This window comes from Nilaparvata lugens, chromosome 13 (genome assembly GCF_014356525.2).
Source record: "Nilaparvata lugens isolate BPH chromosome 13, ASM1435652v1, whole genome shotgun sequence".
Lineage (NCBI taxonomy): Eukaryota > Metazoa > Arthropoda > Insecta > Hemiptera > Delphacidae > Nilaparvata > Nilaparvata lugens.
Window position 1 is genome coordinate 26,054,525 of NC_052516.1, and position 14,299 is coordinate 26,068,823.

Sequence of the window (14,299 nt, forward strand, 5' to 3'; positions counted from 1 at the left end):
TACTAAACAGTCGACTGCCAACAATAATCGACTGTCTGAGGTAATTGAATTAATTTTGAGGTTATGTTATGATTGTGACGACGCCAATTTCTGTATAACTACTTTTAGCAAATATTTTTTCTAATAGTTTTTCAATTAGAATTTAACTGTTAAATTGTTCAATTAAAAGCGTATTGTTGATGTATTCAGCTAGTTGTCTTGCCTCAGCTATATTTTTCATTTTGTTGACATCATGTGTCTCAAAGAATGAAGAAATAAAACCTACTGTTGGTAAGAATTATTCTATTTTTGTTATTACAATAAATTTCAGTTTATTCAAGTAAATGATCATTTATGAACTAATCAAGACTTGAATTAATTTCCGCTGCAAATAAGCCTATTTCAGCCAGATGCATAGGCCTACATATCGTTGAGTTACCGAAACGTCTACGTATGATTGATCATGTTTCTCAGTTTTTGCTACTAGATCCTTTACAAATACTAATAATTTGATAAAAATTTCAATACATGTAACAAAAGTATTTATTGTACAAAAAACTGGATTTTTATAAAATTTTGCATGGTAGAAATTATTATTCAATCGTATCAGTAGTCACTAACTTAAAATTTTCTTTCCACGTAGCCAATGTTCTAAATGAATTTCAACATCTACATAGAATTCTCTTGAATTTACTATTCCTTATTTTGAAATATTTCATTCTCCTATAATTGTAAAAACTTTTTTTAAATATGCACAACACTTTAAATCTTCAATCTAGCTTCACTTTGCTTCAATCTAGAAAATTTTATGAAAACAGGAAATAATATTTCATGATAGAAAATAAATACAGTATACAAAAACAAATAGAGTTTTAGGGTTTCTGCAGATCACCATCAGAAATAAAAATAAAATAAATGAGGGAAAATAATAAAGGGAGAGTATATCCCTACATTTTTACAATAAATTCCCCCTACAAGGTCGATTATTGTTATGTAATGTCTACTGCTTCACTATTGTTATATATATATGTTGTTTTTAATGTAGAAGTTATATCATTGTGACTCAGGTTTATGCTACAAGAGGATTATCATTGTGATATGCCATTGTTACTTCTGGTTCTGTTTTTATAATTAATATACTCAAAAAATTTACGGTATTGTATTTTTCATCATTGTAAAAAATAAGCACAACTCGCACTCCGCGTTCAGATTTTTCTTTGCGGGTGCTATTTTTCCGTAAATTATTAGTTAATTTTTGTTTTGTAAAGTGTTTTTATGGAAATAAATTTTGATTTGATTTACCTTGATTTTAGTTTTTTTTTCATGATTATAACGTCAACTTTTTGCAGATTTCCTCCTCTGTCGCCAATGTGGTACGGACCTTGCCTCTGCCAATACGATTGTCAGCTATCTAAGTCCGGCCGCCGAGGGACGTAAAAACGTCACACTTTTTGGTCTACAGAACGTTTTGCTGCAAACTCTGAGAAATCCGCTGAACATCAAGTTTCAAGTAATTACACTTACCAAGGCCAACTGTATTGGCACTGGACACTGGAACGTTGATGACTCCTGGTTTCCAGGCTATGCATGGAAGACCTGTCTCTGCACGCATTGTAACAATCATCTAGGATGGTCAGTATTTTTGTTCATTTTAACATTATTTAATTGATCATTTTATTTAATGAATTATGTTGACATAACGAGGTTAGTTTTCCATTAAACTTCCGGTAGTCGCGCCCTACTCAATCACACGAGCAGTCGCGTATAGTACTTTTTACAACATCCAATTTTCCAAGTGTAAAGGTGCGTACAGACTTTCGCTCTGCTCCGCAACCGAACGTCACTCCAGCAGAGCGATTAATGATCGACCGGGGAGCAACAGTGGTTCGTCCGGGGAACGCGAGAAGATCTAACATCTTCCGTAACGTTCAAGATGGGTGCGGGGGCGGGGCGACTGTGGTTCGATGGAGAGGAACGAGGGCGGTACGAGGGCGGAGCGTGCTCGGTGCGGGTTGGAGGCGCCCTTATGTGTACGCAGCTTTATGTACTCTACTGTCAAAACATATTAATTTATTGTATAATTACTTTTTCCATATTTTTGGATTATTTTACGCCTATGAACAGTTGGATGATTACCATTTCATAGCCCAATAAGGTACACCAAGCAAAGCCATCAATTCTGTGTTATTGGTTCGTTTACAGTCCCCGTACACAGTCTTTCCCTATCTTATGTACAGTGCGACTTATGCACTGTCGCGACTAAATGGCACCTAAAGACTGAACCATTGCTCGGTTGATACTGTAACTCAGTGGAGTGATGGGGAGAAAGTTTTGGAATGCATTGGTGACTCATTCACTGACTCCACCCCATCCAATAGTTTTGTGCAGCAAAAGAACTGACACTGTTGTACTTTTTACAGCGCGACTGCCGGAAGGGTAAATCATATTTATGATAATATTTCTACAAATAAATACAAACGTTTCTAATTAATGATAATATTCGTATGGCTTTTATTGGTGGGGAGTCCCTGACGGAAGTTCCACCTCGTCTGTATATGATTTAAGCCGTCAATGGGTCTTACGACTGTCATACTTCAGCCGGGACTGACAGTTTAACGTGCCTATCCGATAACAAGGGAGTGACCTGTTTAAAACCCTTTTGGTGATGAAACGGGTTTAAACCGGGGAGCTCTAGGCTGCTACGCAAGCACTCTATCCACTGGTTCACTCCATCATTCTATTTCAATTTACGGTGACATTCATACTTTACTAGAGTTTTGATCTTAAATTCGATTTCATGTGAAATATTTGTTTAATAAGCTCTACAGCCCATTGTGGGCTTTGGCCTCCTCCACAACATTCCTCCAAACATTTCTATCCATTATAAATCCTCTACATCAAATCAATCAAATCATCCCTTATCTCATCTTCCCATCGTATTCTTGGTCTGCCTTGTTTTCTTCTCGAGTGAAGCTTCTCTTTAAGCAGTATTTTTGGCATTCTGGTTTCATCCATCCTATAAAATAATATGTCCGAACCATCTTAGTCTCTGTGCCTTTATGAAGCGTAATATACTACGGCCTTTTATTAATATTTCAAGTTCAGCATTGGTTCTTCTTCTCCACTCTTCTCCTTGTTTAACAAGACCGTACACTTTTCTAAGCACCTTTCGTTCGAATACACTTAAACTGTGTTGGTCTTTCCTAGTCAAAGTTCACGATTTAGAGCTATATGTGAAATATTGTATATGGTAAATAAAATTTGGAAAATATTGAGTTCATAGTATTTGTGCTCATACATCTTCAAATTATTTTCAATTAATAATAGTAAAAGGGTAGGCCTACTAAGATTTTTATTTTTCTTTATATTTCTATAAAAGTAGCTCTATACAGATAAGAGATAAAGTACAATACGTGTATGTGCATTCAACTTGAGTTTTTTCTACAAATAAAACTGTCCACCTCGAGGCTACAAGATATAACATGAACCTCAACCCCTCAAACGGTAGAAGAGAGGCTGGCGTGGTAGGGATGTAAGGGTGGAATGTCTCTCTCACACATCTTCCCTTCTCACTCTGCATGAATACGGCCAATGTAGAGAATTTTCGAAGTGAGGGTACCGGCTGCGGGCTGCCTAGAACGAACTGACCATACTCCTACCCCCACCCTAAAGAATTCAGAGTTGAGTTTCATGTGATGGGAGTCCGAAGGTTCGCGGCCTCTATAAGAAAATATAAAAACCTCTAAATTAAAAATAAAACTTATTGTGTTTCCTCCTTGTTTCATTATCAATCAAATTGAACGCAGACCGTCTGCGTCAATGGAGAGTGGTCTAATGTAATTTTCCTGAAGTATGGCATACCTCAAGGATCCGTCCTGGGTCCTCTATTATTCCTTATAAGTATCAATGATTTGCCTCACAATGTTTCGAGCAGAGCAGTATTATATGCGGATGATACTACCTTTTTGAATGTCTCTAATGATATAGCTAAGCTCTCAAATGTTGTTAATAACTCACTTGATGAAGCAGGAGCCTGGTTCAGAGCAAATGGATATCTTTTAAATGCTAATAAGACTGAAAATGTCATATTTAGTCTGAGACCATATGATAATGAATATACTCAGCAGGATATTGTAAATAATGTTAAATTTTTAGGGGTACACATTGATCATCAACTGACCTGGGGAAAACACATTGATTATTTAAAAGCTAGGCTTTCAAGAGTCATCTATCTCATTGGACGTCTGAAGCAATGTGTGACTCCACATAGTGTGAGAATGGCTTACTTTGCGTTTTTTCAGTCCCTTATTAAATACTGTCTTCTTGTATGGGGCAATTCTCCGAGGGTTGCAGAGATATTGAGGTTGCAAAAGAAAGTTGTTAGAATTATCAATGCTTCAGGTCCCTTGGATCACTGTAAGCCTATATTTATAAAATTGAATATTAAGACTGTCATCAATCTTTATATCTTTGAACTTGCTGCTTACTCTTTAAAGAAATTACCAGAAACAACTCTTAATGAACATGTCCACTCACACAGCACACGTAATAGGGGTAGAATGAATTTCCAATATTGCAGATTAAGTAAATCTCTTAATAGTCACTGTATAATGTACAAAAAGGTTTACAATAATTTGTTGGGGTCCATTAACAAATATGATAATATGACTTTTCTCAATAAACTGGATATTTGGCTGAGTGAAAATCCTTTCTATGACATTGAGGAATTCTTTGAGCATCCACATATAATTATTTAGTGTTAAGTATTAGAAGTGCTGAAGTGTTGTTTCAGTCAATTCTGTTATTCAATTCCAAATTTTATTGTCTGTCCTGGTGTTATTTTTAAAGTTTATTTATTTTTAATGTTTAAATTCTATATATATTATGTTTTTATTCATCTCGGCTTTAGACTAAGGACTATGCTCCGTTTTCATGACTTTGTCAATACATGTATAATTGTGAACGACAATAAAAACATTTGATTTGATTTGAACATACGAATTTGAAGACTATATTAAATTTAAACAAGATTTTATTCTTTGAATCATTGACTACTCAAGGTATTTATTGGGATTTAATTAACTATAGCTTTAAAAATTTTAATTTTTCCAGGTTGTTTGAACCCATAGCTACAGCACATAACGGTCGTCAATACACATCTAGCAAAGGATTCTATGCTCTAATCTTAGACAACGTGATCAGTGAATTTTGTAAGTATTTTCAATAATAATTATTTCCGTTGAAGATACCATATTACTTGAATTTTACCGTGGATGCTATCCAATTCCATCATAATTCTAAACATTTTTATTGCAGCTTTAAAAAATATATTTCCTCTACTTTAATTCCAATATTGCACTTGTCATATAATTGTATTATAATAATATTGTAAAACATGTCAGTGTTGTGAATAAATTTCAATTTCAGTCAATCTCAATCAATCATCATGATTCATCAACTATCAACTTTAATTCTGTTGATAAATATTACATGATGAATACAATTATTTAATTGAATTGTCAAATGAAAATGGTATAACATAACATAATACAGCTTAATATTTTCTGATCAAAAGATAGCTGTATAGCTGAAATTGTCATCATACTAAAAAACACAAATTGACAAAGTCATCTAATCAAAATTCAATCTGCTAAAAACATAACTAGATTTTTGTCTCTAATATTCATTCTACAAGTAAATTACATAAAATTGAAGAATCCCATTATTTTTTCAAGATTGACAGTTCTACAGCTAAAAATTTATGAGAACTTTTACCCAAAACTAAAGTGATATTTTTAATAATACCGTACATCATCTGTGGTTGTCAAATCAAGACTTATTTACATTTTACTATATTGAACCTTTATCACATCAATAATACAAATTATAATTTATATCTGGAAATTTATTTTATGATACAAACTAAAATTGCTGTAACAAATGTCACATTAAAATTGAAAATTATAATTTTTGTATTTCTTTGTTTGTTGCAGATTCCAACTCACTTCTAGCTACACCGAAGCACACATTCCATATTAAGAAACAGCACCAGGATTTATAACAAACATAATATCCATTTCAATCCCTTGAATTATTTCAGGAAGAGCAGCCGACTTGGTAACGAATAGAAAACTTTTTCAAATATTGAATTCTCACAAAAAAGGACTGTACAATTTGAAGGAAACTAACATAGAGGTGATACAAATCATCAGCCGAATTGATTACAAACAAAAAGTCTCTTGAGTTTGCACTGCAGATTAACAGAGATTCACAAAAAACTTCTCAAATATTAAATTTGCAGGTTAATTAAGTCGAGTAACAAAGATTTACTGTAGTAATCTAACTAGTAACTGCAGAACTTGGAACAAATTTACATAAAGGGTTTTACAATTCGTGCAAAAAAGTCGAGGTTGGTGAAAATATAGTTTTTTCTAATAAAAACCAAGATGGCAGCCATTGTAGCAAGTTACACCGAGGAGCAGCTGAAATTTCTTCAAGAATGTGAGGAAGAATTCAAAGATAGATACACTGATGCCGATCCGCTCTACGTTAAAGTGAGAGATCAACCACCCACAACTCCGCCAATAGAATATCCATTCATCGTTTACAATCGAGACAGGGATCGTAGGGGTCGCGGCGGGAGGGGTGGCTACGGTAGATATAATAACCGTGACCGTTACTCGGGGAGCCGTGACCGTTACTCCGGTAACCGTGATTACGGGAACCGCGACCGAGGGTACGGTAACCGAGACTACAACAGGGACCGTGACCGTGATGGCTATAACCGTGACAGTTACAACCGTGAAGAAGGGAGCCGTAGAGGCTATTCCGACAGTAACCGTGACCGTGGTGATAGTAACCGTGACCGTGGTGATAGTAACCGTGACCGTGGTGATAGTAACCGTGACCGTGGTTTCGATAGTAACCGAGACCGTGGTTTCGATAGTAACCGTGATCAAAGTGGTTACCGTGATAATCGTGACCAAGGTGGCCGTGACCAATTCAACAGGGATGAAAGTCTGCGTGAACGTTACAACATGAGGCGTGATGAAAGTAACCAGGATGGGAACCGTGACGAGAGTAACAGCCTTAAACGTCACCATGATGAAAGTAACAATTACCCTGATGGAAGTAACTGATAACCATAAAAATAACTTCTAACCGATCTTAGGAGGGGAACTGTAATATTTTCAACTAAGGTTATTGTGATTGTGTGTAAAGTAACAGTTCCAACAGCCGTAAACGTCACTATATTGACAGTAGGCTGAAGAAGTCGCTTATGGACAGGGAATGTAGAGACGGAAAGCAACTGGCTGCCAGTGCTTTCCATTATCATCATGTCATTTCCCATCTAGACGGGTTTCTGGTGAATGGAAATTGACATAATGAAAAGCCAATGACTGCCAGTAACTTTACATCTCTACTTTCCGTGTCCATAAACAGCTCAGTGATAATGGAAAATTTCTAAGAAAACCTAGTGACTCATTCATGTTAAAATATTTATTGTCTTTCCAAACTAATTCAAAGTTAAAATATGATTGGTTAAAGTTGAAAATCAAAGAGAAAAGGGACATTAGACTAGAAAACTGTAATTCATCATTGTAGAATTTTATGCTGTTTGAATGTGTGCTTTTTGATTGAAAATTGTATAATAGGTATTGATATGGAAATACTGTGGGCCCATTCTTGAAATAGAAAATATGAATTTTTTTAATAGGCAATGATATTATTTATGAGTCTATTTGAATTTTCATCATATCATTATATTTGAATTTATTATTCAAAGATAATTGATATAATATTCGATTCATTGCCATTCAATTTTATTTTGTTCTCAGCATTTATTTAGAGATTTTTTGGAATTGTAGTAATTATTCATAATGTAGGTCATTGATTAGAACTACTTAAATTATCACATCATTGACAATATAAGTATGGCATGGATATTGTATTTTGAAGTTTGCAGCAGAATAAAAAATAATATTTTAAATTCCACTTTAGTGTTATTTCATCAAATCTTCATTACAATACATATTTTTTTAATGAATCATCTAGTATCATTTGAGTTGTTTTTCTGAAGACACAATATTTTTCGGCTATGAATCCAAACTCAAGGGTCAGTTGAAAAAAATGTTTTTAGAAATTAACTAAAATGGTACCTACTAACAATTACTATTGATTCATAAAAAAAAATACCCTGAAGAAACGTAATATATCCTGTTTATGAAAATGGTTTCTAGATTAATAGATGTTTCTCAGAAATATACAATGGGTGATAGATCTATTAATCTATAAATCTAGGTAATTAGAATATTAATTATAATAAAGGAAGTACAGTATTAATAATGTATCATAATATGATGTACACATTATGTACACGGTGGAACAGAGAGATTTCAAAATGAGCAAACTTGAAGCCGCGTTTACACCAAAGTTATTAACAAAATGTTAATAACTTAATCCTTATAGATTCTATTAGATTGAACGAAACTTGACAATCACATATGATCATCATGTGTATGATGAGTTATGTTCAATCTAATAGAATCTATAAGGATTAAGTTATTAACATTTTGTTGAAAACTTTGGTGTAAACGCAGCTTTATGAATAAATTCTTCGTAAAATAACATCATAGTAACCTTTTTTGAAAAGTTTTTAATATAAAATAACAGATTAAAAACACAAATTGAAACTATTATTAAAACATTTATCTGAAATTTATTTTTAAAACTTTAAAATGATGTGAAACATTGAAACTAGATGTCTTAATTTGTGTTTTAATATGTTATTTTATATTAAAAACTTTTCAAAAAAGGTTAGGCCTACTATGATGTTATTTTACAAATAAGAAATTAAGTAGTCCTGATATGAATAATTATTTATAACACACCCAGTTGCATAATCAGAGTAGTCTAATTTAAAAAAAATCTGATTGGTTCTCGTAGAATTTAATTATTATTAAAATTGAACATACTTTTGTGTAACCGGGACTTTTAGATTCACATTTTCGCAGAAATCAATTACTGTAATAAATAAAACTTGATAGAAGTATTAATTGGAATATTCATAATACACATTTCAAAGGTGATAGTTTTTATTATGATAAACGTATTGTTAAAATAATGTGAACATTTTTACATCCATCAACTATAGCATTCAACATTTAACTAAACATATTAATAGTTGAACTAATAGATAACCTCAGTTGAGCGTAGAAATAGTTCATCAGGAGCAATACATGCCTACGGCGAGTAGAAAATTTAATAGACACAGCCAAGTATACATACAATTATTTGCAGATTTATATAAAAAGCATGCAAATAGAATAGAAGTAAGATACAACATTCAATAATTGAAGTTTATTGCGATTCGAGAGATAATTTTGAAAATGCGAATAATTGGCTTTGAATCGACCAGACTTAGTCATACAATTTTTATCAACAAAACAGTTCCGTGAGATAGAAAAACAAAATGTTCAAAACACCTACATAAACGTGTTATTTAAAAATAAATATCAAGATTTTACTATTCTCACCCTACTACCAAGGTAAGTTAAGCACATTCTATTGCTTTTCCAAAACTTGAAAAATCAGAACTAGCATTTGATTGATATTTTTGGCAAGCGCTAATCTAATTAATAGTAAAAAATGTTTCACATCGACATATAAGCTTCCTAAAATTAATACAACTATTTATTCCAAGTACAGTAGAAACAATGTAGTAGTAGGTCACCTTAATGACTTGAAATATAAAGTATGTAAGTGGATTAGTTTAATACCTCATAAAATAATAGAATCCTACATATACTGTAATAAATATTCATGAGTAAACTCTATGGTAACAAAGTACTCGTATTTGCAGAGATGTTCTATAAAACAAAAGGTTGTTCTATAAAAACTCTTTGCTGAATAATGATTATTTTTGGATCACAACTCCTCAATAAAAGGTATAAGTGTTTAGTATTGAAAACTTGATAATCAATATAATCATCGTGGTAAAATAATTTCTTGATGGGTATAAACTATGAGGAGAATATGAAATAAATTGAAAGTAGCCTAATAACATATTCTGGCTATTTTGATGAAGGGTAAAACTATGCTATATTGATAATTTGTGACATCGATCTTCATAAAATATCAACCACATAGTTACGAATTCTCACTTCAAATCTAAGACGTGAAATCGATACAAGACTAAAAAAGAAGTATCAAAGATATATGCAGTAAAAAATGTTTTAGCCATCAGCCTTTAAAACAAGAAGAAGTATTTCCAATGAATAGAATTATTATGTAATCTAATTATAGGATATTTCCACACAGACTACCTACAGATTAATCTTTGGATTTGCTACTTGGTAGTATTTCACTTGACGAATTCAGAAAGAAGTGTTTTCACAGGTATACAATCAATTCAGAATTCACAGTTTCACAATTTGATATCAGTAACATTTTATCAACAATGAATAAAATATCATAATTTGTTAAAACTATAGCCCGGTGGCACAAAAGCCGGTTTAATTTTAACCGTGATTAATTCCACGAGAACCAATCAGAGAAGTGCGTTTTTGAAAAGACGGCTTCTCTGATTGGTTCTCGTGGAATTAATCACGGTTAAAATTTAACCGGCTTTTGTGCAACCAGCACTATGAATAATATTTGTAATATTATTATTGTACTACATCAAATATTATCAATAAAGGTGACTTCACAGTATCAATATTTGTGGTGTGATGTCTATTAGCCTATTTTTAATTGGGAGTTTTGATGTTGGTGATAATACAAACACTTATCTATTTCTATTCTAAATCTACTGATACAACAGCCAGTAATTACAAAATGTGATGTTTAAAAATATATTTCTTTGGAAATTGATGTGATATTGAGAATGTTTTGATAAGATTTAGGTTGTAACATGTTTGAAAACCTAGCTTCAGTTTTGATTAGGTTTAGTAGCTACTGGGTTACACCAAGCCACAGTAAAATATAAGCACATCATCGGAATTAGGATGTTTATTGTGTAGAGTGCTATCAATATACAATGAATCTAGATTCTACAGGAATCGAAACTCTTGTAGATTGACTACTGAATCCTGTGAAAAGTGTAGACTGTTGTAGAGTCTTGAAACACGGACACATTGATCTATATAGATTCTGCTCCTAGGCAGAACACTATAAAATACACATTTATAAATTTGAACAATTGATAGCAGTGATAATTCGCCTCAACCATTATGAGAAATATTTTTAAAAAGAGTGGATTAATATGAAACATTTCAAAACAACCAAATAAAAGTTTCCATTAAATAGTGCACAACAAATTATTTTTTCTCTCTAAAAAGAGTACAAGAAATATTTCTTTTCAAATAATAACCAAATAAAAGTTTTCATCAAATAGTGTACAAAAAATTCTTTTTTTTTTATTAAAAAATCACTTGAATAAAATAGTCTAAAAACTAAAAGTTTCAGTTAAGTACTTAAAAAAAGTACTCCACCTTCTCTAATACTAAATATATATCTAAAAACACAACTAGCTGAAATGAACTAAACAACGAATACTTTGTGCTTGCATGAACTGCATAAACTATCAAAATTCCTATCCTTTACAATTTAGAGTAATTATCCAAACCAAATAACATAGGCGCAAATAGAAATTTAGATATTACAATGCTGGGTCACGTTTTGGATAACATAGAAATCAATCAGACCTTGCTTCGTTTCTGTTTGTGCAGTCCAATTTATCCCCATGTTGCACAAAACCTCTAGCTTTTATGTAAGGTAATTGAGCCTGCATTTTTGTTCAGGGCGTGCCTCATTTCTATGATTAACTCATTATTGGAATAGAAACTGTCTTTCATAAATTCTATCTTAACACTACATGTAAATACAACAGGGTAAATAATAATAATAGTGACTAGATAATATTTTACCTCTTTACTTAACGTGAGAGGGTTTTAAGTGAGACTGGTAGTTCGGGAAGTGTCGGGGTGTTGGACTACTCCTAAGTTAACAATATTATAATAATTATACATTCAACAATTCAAAGGACCAGTTTGTAATACCAAAACTCCCTGGGACACATTTCACAACTCATCAGCAATATAATTACTAATTACAGTTTTAGTAATGTATATTATGTTCTTCGGCAGATAAGGAAACCATTTGAAGTAGAGACTAACTAAGGGTTTCTATAGTTCATTCCGACGTTCTTTTCAGACCTATCAAAGCAATGTTATTTTCTTTTGAACAGTCACTTTTACGCTTGTAATCAAATAACTACTAAGGTACGGTCGCACAACAGCCGATTAAATTTTAACCGCGATTAATTCTACGAGAACCAATCAGAGAAAAGACGGCTTCTCTGATTGGTTCTCGTAGAATTAATCACGGTTAAAATTTAACCGGCTGTTGTGCAACCGGTACTAAACGTTTTTGTTGACAACTTTTTACGTTCTTGTTTTTCAGCCACCAAAACCAGTTCGAGTTATCTGATTTGGCAGCCTTATTTTTGTAGCTTCAAACCCTTATTTTTTGTAACAATCAATTTGGTTATAATTTAGACATTTAGCTGTTATTCTATCAACGATTTTCAGTACCGTATGTATTGAATTTTGGTAATTATATTTTAATATATTAGCCCTAAATTTGTATCCTTTGACATTAATTGAAACTTTTTTGTGAATATATTTCAAATTCAAATATTTTTGTCTGGTTTATGTTGCTAGCCAAACATTGAGTCAATGTAAGAACCTTACATATTTTATACATCAATATATCATCCAATCGTTATTTTCAACTTTGAGATTTTTATATTGAGATTTAAAACTTGTTTAAATAAATATTGCAATATTTCATTCCTGAATTTGAATCTTTTCGTGATTCTGCTACAAGAACCAATAGGAAAATACATATTTGAAAGCTTCTCTGATAGTTTCTCATGAAATTTATTCACAAGTCTTAACTTTTTCATGATCGATTTCAACTTCAAATCTTCCTACTCTGGTTTACTTTGACTGCCAAACATTCTGTCCATGTATGAACATGAACACACCCATAAGAAACAATTCCACTCTTTTTCTGCCCAAAAAAATATTTAGAAGCACCCAATTTGTGCAAATTCTCATAGGAAACAATAATTCTACTATTCTTCTGCTCGAATTCATAAAAAAATCAGCGAATGTGTGAACACATCTAAAGCTGCATACATAAATGAGTGCCACGTCATTTTCACTTTACATTAACTGATTATATCTGTATTTTATACAGAAACAGTAAGATAAAGATATAATGAGCGTAGTATCAGCTGATGAAAAGTGAAATACGCATGTTCTTGGTGCTCAAGTCTGTTATCAGCTCATCAGAAACAATTGTATTCTTTTTCCCCAAGAATTAGTGGGATATAGTTACTGGTTCTAAGACAACCTTGCTTAAGGACAAAGTCTTCCCAGAAGATGAGATGATATCCTAATCTAATTCTTTGGAAATCACCGCATGTGTGAACACATCCATAGGAAACAATTTTATTTTTTTCCGACTCAATTAAATAGAAAGCACCCGTTCACTCTATCGTATCTCAACCTCGATATAGCCGAGTATGCAGGTGAGACACACAAAGTGCCCAAATTACTAATGTATAATTCCGGGTTCTTTTCAATCCAATTGGAAAGCACCCATGTATGAATACGCCCAAAAAAACAATTTCATTATTTTCCATCCGAATTCATTGAAAAGCACCCTATGTGTGAATACACACATATAAAACAATTTATTGTTTTCTTCTCCGCCCAGATTAATTATTGGAAATCATCTGTTTCCTCTATCGTATCTCAGCCTCTATGCAGCCGAGTATACAGGTGGGACAGGCAAAGTGTCTGATCATCTGCGGCTGTTGATAGAGGTGTTGCAGCGCATGCGCAGTGGCGGGCAGCGAGTGAAGCGAGTTCGCAGCGCCCAGGGTGGCCTTGTTCAGAGCGCCGGCACCCTCATAGCGGTGGCCGCACGAGAACGCTATCACTTCGCCACTGCACGAGTCGCTCACCTTAAATTCATTCATCAATTCATCCATGATTCATTCAACACTATTCACAACTTAAAATAGTTACATTATAGAGAAAAGATAGCATAAGAAGATATCCCATGGTGTAGGTCGTTTCTGTTCCAAATTTCAAGCCGATTTTTGTTAACTCAAGCCCACTTCTGTCTATTATTACACAACTTAAAATAGTTAGATCATAGAGAAGAAATCGCATTGAAAGATATCCTGTGGTATAGGTCATATATGTTCCAAATTACAAGCAAATTTTTTGTCAACTCAAGCCGGCTA

The 14,299-nt window shown here is 32.9% G+C and overlaps 2 protein-coding genes across 3 annotated transcripts in view; one reads left to right on the forward strand and one right to left on the reverse strand.

Moving 5' to 3' along the window:
- Positions 1–22: 22 nt before the first annotated feature.
- On the forward strand, positions 23–7,974 carry LOC111057891 (uncharacterized protein DDB_G0290685). 2 transcript variants are annotated; one of them, XM_022345362.2, is made up of 4 exons: positions 23–270; positions 1,329–1,611; positions 5,092–5,189; positions 5,973–7,974. In XM_022345362.2, the coding sequence occupies exons 1-4, from the start codon at positions 180–182 to the stop codon at positions 6,038–6,040; spliced, it is 540 nt and encodes a 179-aa protein (XP_022201054.1). In that variant the 5' UTR covers positions 23–179; the 3' UTR covers positions 6,041–7,974. The 2 variants fall into 2 exon arrangements, with proteins under 2 accessions (XP_022201054.1, XP_039296106.1); XM_039440172.1 differs by lacking the exon at positions 23–270 and adding an exon at positions 332–430.
- Positions 7,975–9,323: 1,349 nt separating this feature from the next.
- LOC111057898 overlaps positions 9,324–14,299 on the reverse strand; it is a 106,435-nt gene continuing 101,459 nt past the window's right edge. Inside the window, exon 37 of the mRNA XM_039440403.1 lies at positions 9,324–14,014. Coding sequence (XP_039296337.1) covers positions 13,793–14,014 — 222 coding nt within the window. The 3' untranslated portion in view covers positions 9,324–13,792. The remainder of the gene's footprint in view (positions 14,015–14,299) is intronic.

Excerpts from the sequence above, each read along its gene's own strand:
- LOC111057891 (XM_039440172.1), top strand. The coding sequence starts at position 6,426 with ATGGCAGCCATTGTAGCAAGTTACACCGAGGAGCAGCTGAAATTTCTT.